The 10,034-nt window shown below is 43.0% G+C and overlaps 1 protein-coding gene across 1 annotated transcript in view; it reads right to left on the bottom strand.

Annotated features, from left to right (window-relative positions):
- Positions 1-2,173: 2,173 nt before the first annotated feature.
- LOC115225493 (metalloreductase STEAP4-like) overlaps positions 2,174-10,034 on the bottom strand; it is a 9,141-nt gene continuing 1,280 nt past the window's right edge. The window contains 2 exon segments of the mRNA XM_036513935.1: positions 2,174-2,855; positions 2,858-4,002. Of these exon segments, the coding sequence (XP_036369828.1) occupies positions 2,293-2,855; positions 2,858-3,989 (1,695 nt within the window). The 5' untranslated portion in view covers positions 3,990-4,002 and the 3' untranslated portion in view covers positions 2,174-2,292.

Genomic DNA, 10,034 nt, shown 5'->3' on the forward strand with positions numbered 1-10,034 from the left:
ACAAGTAGAATATTCTGGTTGGATATGATCAGTTTAAATGCTAAAGGATTAAAACAGGAACTTTGCATCATAGGGCCAAGGCTAGACTCAGCTTGGCTGATATTGAAAGGGTTAAGAGTCCTTTGTGCTTTGTTTCAAACAATGTTTGTAAGTCAATCAACACATTTAGGCGTTCACAGTCCCATCTTCAGTATGAAGTAGTGAGTGTTGACTGTCATTTTAAAGTAAGCAGAGATAAATAGAACGTGATGTTTTATTAATTGTAACACAACCACCGGGCTTAACATTTTTTGATTGTCATTTTAGTATTCTTCAAATTACCAGAGTGGGTTATTTTGCTTGTTTTTTTTTTGTATATTTTTGTGACTTTTTTCTTTTTTTTTCAGCTTTAACTCACAAAGAATCTTTGGAATGTCTTACAAATGTTCACTGTGCCACTTATGGAGTTGGTTTGGATGATGTGTGCCATTTTATTCTGCTCTTCCTTAGTATTTCTAAGTCATTTTTCTTATATATATGTGTATATATGTATGTATGCATGTATATATGCATGCATGCATTTATGTAAATATGTATGTTTGTATGTATGCATACATGTATGTATATATGTATGTGTGTGTGTATGTGTGAGTGTGTGTGCATGTGTGTGCTTGTTAATGTGTGTGTGTGTACGTGTGTGCATATGTATATGTGTGAGTGTATATCGCTTGACAACCGATGCTGCTGTGTTCACAACCCGGTAACTTAGCAGTTCGGAAAAAGAAACTGATAGAATAAGTACTAGACTTACAAAGAATAAGTCCTGGGGTCGATTTGCTCGACTAAAGGTGGTGCTCCAGCATGGCCACATGACTGAAACAAGTAAAAGAGTAAAAGAGAGAGAGTATTTATGTATGTATGTATGCATGTGTTCGTGTATATTTATGTATGAATATATACGAGGGGGTGCTAAAAAGTTCCTGGTTTTAAGGGTATCATGAAGGGCCTGGTTAGAGTCGGCCCAATCCTCCGAGTTGTTTTACAGGGTTTAGAAAACTTGAGTAGGCACAGGAGTGGCTGTGTGGTAAGTAGTTTGCTTACCAACCACATGGTTCTGGGTTCAGTCCCCCTGCGTAGCACCTTGGGCAAGTGTCTTCTACTATAGCCTCGGGCCGACCTAAGCCTTGTGAGTGGATTTGGTAGACGGAAACTGAAAGAAGCCCATCGTATATATGTATGTATATATATATATGTATGTGTGTGTGTTTGTGTGTCTGTGTTTGTCCCCCCCTCCCCAACATCGCTTGACAACCGATGCTGGTGTGTTTATGTCCCCGTAACTTAGCAGTTTGGCAAAAGAGAGGTCGATAGAATAAGTACTAGAACTTACAAAGAATAAGTCCTGGGGTTCATTTGCTCAACTAAGGCGGTGCTCCAGCATGGCCACAGTCAAAATGACTGAAACAAGTAAAAGAGTAAAAGAGACTGCTGCAATAAGTGTATGAATCTGAAAGGGAATATGTTGGATAGAATTATAATTAATTGATCCTCCTGAATTTTCTTTTACCCAAAACCAGGAACTTTTCAGCACCCCGTCATATGTGGGTGTGTATATGTATGTATATATAAATATATATGTATGTATGTATGTATGTCATTATTCAATTTTATTTCAAGATTTCTTGCCAATGGAGAAAGAACTGGTTTCTAACCTAGATCCAAGGCTCCTTCATTGGAATTTCAACATCAACAACAAGGTTTTTATTTGTCTGTCTGTCTGTCTGTCTGTCTGTCTGTCTGTCTGTATGTATGTATGTATGTATGTATGTATGTATGTATGTATGTGCAGATGTGTATGTTTTATGTATGTATTCTCATGCATATAGCTGCATATTTAGACATGCTCATATATATATTTAAATGATAAACTTCTGGAAAGTTTTACAGATTTTTACAGTTCCATTGTTTGAATTTGGCTTTCTTCTTTCTGGTTTTGAGAAGCCTAATTTCTCAAGATTGGTATTTAGGCAGCGTGTTACATATCCCAATGCCCCAATAATTACAGGTATAAACCTGAACTTGTATGTATGTATGTATGTATGTATGTATGTATGTATGTATGTATGTATGTACGTATGAGTGTATGTATGTATGTATGTATGTATGTATGTATGTATGTATGAATATATGTGTGTATGTATATATGTATGTATGTATGTATGTATGTATGTATGTATGTATGTATCTATGTATGTATGTGTGTGTGTATGGATACATGTTTGGTGGCACAAATCAAATTTCAATACTTCTCTCTTAAAGCAATTCCATTTCTTCCAAGGTGACCTTAGGCGGGTTTTTCTTCCTCACCCACCCACCACGTATAGCATCGATGCGTCGATGAATCGGCGGCAGAACGAGGATAAGTTTGAGAAAGATGACAAAAAAAGGTGTCAGACAACAAATGAAGGACTTCTCCGCATAGAAGTTCATACCGAGGGCTTGCCAGTAGGGCAAGAAAAGCAGTGTCACATGGGCTGCTGCAAGAAAGAGCGTGGCGTACCCCAAGTTACTCTGGAAGAAACGCCACTCGCGCCAGTTGAGGCGTGACCCCACAGATGGTAACGTCACTATTCCGATCACTGATAATGTTAAGAACGACAATATACCAATACTAAGCCCAACACTGCTGTATAATGTTAACGATTGTTGTGGCTTTTGTTTGAGGTGGTGTCTATTGTTGCTATTTTCGTTGTAATCGGTGTTGTTTTTGTTGTTGTTGCTGTTATCATTTTTGTGGTGGTTGTTGTTGTTGTTGTTGGTGTTGTTTCTCTTATTGCTGCTGCTGGGGCTGTGGTTACTGTTTTCGATATTCATGGTAGTGTAGTAGTTGTTGTTGCTATAGTAGGTGTAGTACTGATTGCTACTATGAACATTGTTGTCGTTGATGTTGCTATGGTAGCTGCTACTGCTGCTGCTGCTGCTGTGCTGCTGCTACTGCTGCTACTACTACTACTGCTGCTTGCTTGAGTGAAATATAGGAATGGCATTGTTGACGGTGCCACCAAAATCAATGAGATAACTACATGCCAGAACGCAAAGAGGAGAGCAGTGAGGCCAAGAACCTTCCTCGATTTAAGCCACTCGTCCAACCAGGGTGGAAAACGCTTGTATTTGGTTCCATAACACAACTGGACAAGTGCAGCTAGGCAGCCCGCAAAATACGTAAGCGCAAGAAGACTAATAGCGGACAACGCCAGTAAAACATTCAGAAGATTGAGAGGAATTTTCTGCCAATGGTAGACCTGTCTTGAAGACGCTCGCTGTTTGCGGACCTCATTGTAAACAAGAACCGAGAACCAAACAAGAACCACACAACACGTAATGCATGCCGGGACACCCCAGCCTTTCATGAACATGTGAGGGAGGGCCTCGATGTCGCGTGCGGTAGTCAGGTCACCGCGACATATCGGACTAAAGCCCATGTGTCGGACAACCCTACCGACCTTGTTGACAGCGTTGATATCATTGCCTGCTAAATATACAGTTGTGCGTGATGTGGCATCTGATGAAAGCCCTTCTAGTACATCTGGCGCCAGGGTATTGAGTCCTTTCACAATATGTGCATTCGGAAACTGTTCAGCTAATTTTTCAGCATTTGATGGCTGATCGCCATTTGGTTTCTGGGATCGATTTGACACGTCGACAAGAACTTTGCCACTGAGCAGATCCTTATAAGGAGTAAGAAGGGAGATCATGTGACGGAACTGGAGCGCAAGGAAGAAGACGCGCACATCGCTGTTTTCGAGGCATTTCTCAACACTGGTGAACTGGACGACGTCTGGGACTGGACGTGATCCGTTGAACTTCCGCCGTGAAGGACATCGGCTTCCCAAGATTACGGCATAACCACTGCAAGTGAGGCGGCGGGCGAGTGCACAGCCTAAATCACCTGTACCAATCACTGCGATCACACTTCGCTCAACGTACTGGTTTCCATTTCGGTCCTGCATGGTTCACAAACATCTGAAATTAGACACGAAAAAAAAAATATGAAACAAACATATGCGCAGGCGTAGGAGTGGCTGTGTGGTAAGTAGCTTGCTTACCAACCACATGGTTCCAGGTTCAGTCCCACTGCATGGCACCTTTGGCAAGTGTCTTCTACTATAGCTCGGGCCGACCAAAGCCTTGTGAGTGGATTTGGTAGACGGAAACTGAAAGAAGCCTGTCATATATATATAGGTGCAGGAGTGGCTGTGTGGTAAGTAGCTTGCTTACAAACCACATGGTTCCAGGTTCAGTTCCACTGCGTGGCACCTTGGGCAAGTGTCTTCTACTATTGCCTCGGGCCGACCAAAGCTTTGTGAGTGGATTTGGTAGACGGAAACTGAAAGAAGCCCATCGTATATATGTATATATATATGTATGTGCGTGTTTGTGTGTCTGTGTTTGTCCCCTCAACATCGCTTGACAACCGATGCTGGTGTGTTTACGTCCCCGTAACTTAGCGGTTTGGCAAAAAAGAGACCGATAAAATAAGTACTAGGCTTACAAAGAATAAGTCCTGGGGTCGATTTGATCAACTAAAGGTGGTGCTCCAGCATGGCCACAGTCACATGACTGAAACAAGTGAAAGAGTAAAAGAGTAAAGAGTATATATGTACTGCATATATATACAGGGTGTCCCGGAATTAAGGCAACCAAAGTTTCAGGCTTTAATAACTATCAATAAATGTGATAAAATATGAAAATTTTACAGCATTATAAAAGCTTAGTGTGTCTTCTTTTTGTTTCAGACTAAATAAATTCAGATTTATAAATTAGATAATGACTATAGACCTAAATACAATCATAACCCTCCACAAAAGAAGTGAAGGTAATACAGCAATAGCAAAAAGCTTAAAATTAACCAAACAGTCTGGAAAATTGTCAAGAAACTTCAAAAGACTAGTTCCTCTGTTAATCGACCTGGATGGACCAAAAAAGAAATGTACAGACCCCTCATTTATACTCTTTTACTTGTTTCAGTCACATGACTGTGGCCATGCTGGAGCACCACCTTTAGTTGAGCAAATCGACCCCAGGACATATTCTTTGTAAGCCTAGTACTTATTTGATCGGTCTCTCTTTGCTGAACTGCTAAGTTACGGGGACGTAAACACACCAGCATTGGTTGACAAGTGATGTTGGGGGGACAAACACAGACACACAAACACACACACACATATACATATATATATATATATATATATATATGTATTTACACACATATATACGATGGGCTTCTTTCAGTTTCCATCTACCAAATCCACTCACAAGGCTTTGGTCGACCTGAGGCTATAGCAGAAGACACTTGCCCAAGGTGCCACGCAGTGGGACTGAACCTGGAACCATATGGTTGGTAAGCAAGCTACTTACCACATAGCCACTCCTGTGTATAAGTATAAATATAAAATAATGACATTTTATACTTATTTACATATATTTATATTTTTAATACAACAATTATTCTACACACATACATACGTTAATAGTATTAATACTTTAATACAATAGAGTACTCAGTATAAATGCAGTATATTATATTCTCATTGAATATATTTAACTAAAGACATATAATATATATATATATATATATACATAAGCATATGTTATGATATTTACGTGGGAACAACAAATATGCATGTATGTATATATATATATATATATATATACACATACATATACATACTCGACAGAGTGTAAGTACCTTGAGAGAAATGTTGGACCTAAGAAGCATCAGCTGTGATGTGCAAGAGAGTCGATTGTGCTGGTATGGTCATGTGGCGAGAATGGATGAAGATAGGTGTGTGAAAAAGTGCCAATCCCTAGCAGTTGAGGGAACCCGTGGAAGAGGTAGACCCAGGAAAACCTGGAATGAGGTGGTGAAGCACGATCTTCGAACTTTAGGCCTCACCAAGGCAATGACTAGCGACTGAGACCTTTGGAAATATGCTGTGCATGAGAGGACCCGGCAAGACAAGTGAGTCCATCCTGTGTCCCTTGCCAGAGATGTAGCCAGCCCACTTATGCATGCCTTTCCTTCCTTGGACACACAAAGACCTGTTGAGGCAAGCGAAGTCGAAATCGAACCTCATCCGACGACAGGCACCCATGCCAACCTCCCTTCATTGGACACTAAACTCTGCTTGCGAAGACCTGTTGCGGCAAGTGAAATCGGAATCAAAATTGAACCAATCCTATGACTGGCATCCAGCAGCTGCCAGGGCCACTGGACTGACTCCTGTGCAGGTGGCAAGTGAAGAAACACCATTTCGACTCTGTGCTTGAGGAGATCCATTGAGTCAAAAATCAATGGAAACTGCTGTTGTGATCCCTGTGCTGGTGGCACGTAAAAAGCACCATCTGAATCGTGGATGATGCCAGCACAACCTTGACTGGCTTCCGTGCCGGTTGCACGTAAAAAGCACCAACCGATCGTGGCTGCTGCCAGCCTCCCCTGGCACCTGTGCTGGTGGCATGTAAAAAGCACCATCTGAATGTGGCCGATGCCAGCACCGCCTAGAGTGGCTTCCGTGTCGGTGGCACGTAAAAAGCACCATCTGAATCGTGGCCGATGACAGCACAGCCTTGACTGGCCTCGTGCCAGTTGCACGTAAAATGCACCAATCCGATCGTGGCCGTTGCCAGCCTTGCCTGGCACCTGTGCAGGTTGCACGTAAAAAGCACCCACTACACTCACGGAGTGGTTGGTGTTAGGAAGGGCATCCAGCTGTAGAAACATTGCCAGATCAGACTGGAGCCTGGTGCAGCCTTCAGGCTTCCCAGATCCCCAGTCAAACTGTCCAATCCATGCTAGCTGGAAAACAGACGTTAAACGATGATGATGATGATGATGATGATATCATCATCATCATCACCATCGTTTAACGTCCGTTCTCCATGCTAGCATGGGTTGGACGGTTCGACCGGGGATCTGGAAAGCCAGAAGGCTGCACCAGGCTCCGGTCTTATCTGGCAATGTTTCTACAGCTGGATGCCCTTCCTAACGCCAACCACTCCGTGAGTGTAGTGGGTGCTTTTTACGTGCCACCTGCACTGGTGCCAGGCGAGGCTGGCATCAGCCACGGTCGGATTGGTGCATTTTACGTGCCACCTGCACGGAAGCCAGTCGAGGCGGCACTGGCTTCGGCCACGATTCAGATGGTGCTTTTTACGTGCCACCGACACGGAAGCCAGTCGAGCGGCGCTGGCATCGGCCACGATTCGGATAGTGCTTTTCACGTATCTCCAGTCCAGGGGTCCTGGCATCTGCCGGGTGCCAGTCATAGGATTGGTTCAATTTCGATTCCGATTTCACTTGCACCAACAGGTCTTCGCAAGCAAAGGGGGGTAGGCATAGGTGCCTGTCGTCGGATGAGGTTTGATATCGACTTCGCTTGCCTCAACAGGTCTTTGTGTGTCCAAAGGGAGGAAAGGCATGCATAAGTGGGCTGGACTCACTTGTCCTGCCGGGTCTTCTCACGCACAGCATATTTCCAAAGGTCTCGGTCGCTGGTCATTTCCTCAGTGAGACCTAAAGTTCGAAGGTCGTGCTTCACCACCTCGTCCCAAGTTTTCTGGGGTCTACCTCTTCCACGGGTTCCCTCCACTGTTAGGGATTGGCACTTTTTAACACACCTATCTTCATCCATTTCGCCAATGACCATACCAGCACAATCGTCTCTCTTGCACACCACAACTGATGCTCCTTAGGTCCAACATTTCTCTCAGGGTACTAACGCTCTGTCGAGCATGCACACTGACATTACACATCCTCGGAGAATACTGGCTTCATTTCTCGCGAGCTTACGCATGTCCTCAGCAGTCACGGCCCATGTTTCACTGCCATGTAGCATGGCTGTTCGTACACATGCATCATACAGTCTGCCTTTTACTCTGAGCAAGAGGCTTTAGTCCCAGCAGAGGTAAGAGCTCCCTAAACTTTGCCCAGGCTATTCTTACTCTAGCCGTTACACTTTCAGCACACCCACCCCCACTACTGATTGGTCACCAAGATAACGGAAGCTATCAACTACTTCTAGTTTTTTCCCCCTGGAAAGTGATGGAAGTTGTTTTCTGCAGATTTTTAGAGGTTAATGCTCCGAGCATCTGCCTCATACAAAAACCATCTTCCCAGTTAGCCTTCCTATGATATTGCTGCACCTCTTATGTGTCCATAGCTTACACTTGGTGCATCTATAGAGTTTCTATCTACACCTTTTCAACAGATCGAGCAGGGCCATCTACCTGAAGGCGTTTGTGATTTGTCTACCTTCCTACTGATTACGACTTTGGGTTTAGCTAGATTAACTCTAAGGCCCTTCGATTCTAAACCTTGCTTCCACACCTGAAACTTCTTCTCCAGTTTTGATAGTGACTCAGCAATTAGAGCAAGGTCATCAGCATAGACCTGATGACCTATCATCATCATCATCTCATCATCATCATCATGATAGGTCATCAGGTCTATATATATATATATATATATATATATATATACACATACATGTATGGGATGAGGTGGTCAAGCATGACCTCCGAACGTTGGGCCTCACAGAGACAATGACAAAAGACCGAGATCTCTGGAAATGTGCTGTGACTGCAAAGACCCAACAAATAACGTTGAGTTCATGGCTGTTTCCTGCACCAGCTCCACATAGAAGCCCCAGCCCATCCAAAGTGCCTTGGATCGCAGAACGGCCTGCTGTGCTTACCTAGGATCGTAGAGCGACCTGCTGTGCTTGAGGAGACCTACTGAGTCAAGTACATCAACATTAAAATAAAAATCAAATGGAAATTGTAGTTGTGATACCTACGCCGGTTGCACGTAAAAAGCACCAACCAATTGTGGCCGCTACCAGCCTCCCCTGGCACCTGTGCTGGTGGCATGTAAAAAGCACCATCTGAACATGGCTGATGCCAGCACCACCTTGACTGGCTTCTGTGCCGATGGCACGTAAAAAGTACCAATCTGATCGTGGCTGTTGCCAGCCTCCCCTGGCACCTATGCTGGTGGCATGTAAAAGCACCCACTACACTCACGGAGTGGCTGGTGTTAGGAAGGGCATCCAGCTGTAGAAACACTGCCAGATCAGACTAGAGCCTGGTGCAGCCTCTTGGCTTCCCAGACCCCGGTTGAACCATCCAACCCATGCTAGCGTGGAAAGCGGACGTTAAACGATGATGATATATCTGTGTGTGTGGGGGGGGGGTGAGTATGTATATGGCCTGACTGCTGCTTGCACAACACTTTATTTTCCTGTCTCCTGACTTCTATCTATATTTGTTGCCGCACGGAATTTGGTCCGTGAACAGGTCGCGGTCTCAAAGCAACGAAAATATTTTGACAAATTAAACTTAAATGTTGAAGTGAATCGAATGGCTTTTGTGTGTTTCTTAAATGGTTTATAAACACCTTCCACACTGCAATTGTTTTCGTTCCAACACACGAACTCAGATCGAGTCACTCGCTATGCGAGTACATCTCCGTAACATATATATATATATATATAGCATGGAATTTTGTCAGTGAATAGGTCACGGTCCCAAAGCAACAAAAATATTTTGACAAATCAAATTTAAATGTTGAAGTGAATCTAATGGTTTTTGTGTGTTTCTTAAATATATGAGTGTATATATATATATTTTCATTTATTTAAATGTTATAAATAGATGAGTGTATTTTTGCCTTGTTAACAACTAATTTTATTAATATTATCTATAGTCGTAGGAGTGGCTGTGTGGTAAGTAGCTTGCTTACCAATCACATGGTTCTAGGTTCAGTCTCACTGCGTGGCACCTTAGGCAGGTGTCTTCTACTATAGATGAGAGTTTTTTGCCTTGTTAACAACTAACACACGTTGTTTTATACCATTTATTCTTTTGAATAGTATCAGTGGAATTTTTGAAATATGTGTCAAAAGTAAAAGTATTTGATTTATACCTCCATTTATTTATTTATATATTTTTATTTATTTATGCACCCTTTTCAAGATTAGCCAGGCTCATGGGCC

Source organism: Octopus sinensis, linkage group LG27 (assembly GCF_006345805.1).
Source record: "Octopus sinensis linkage group LG27, ASM634580v1, whole genome shotgun sequence".
Taxonomy (NCBI): Eukaryota; Metazoa; Mollusca; class Cephalopoda; order Octopoda; family Octopodidae; genus Octopus; species Octopus sinensis.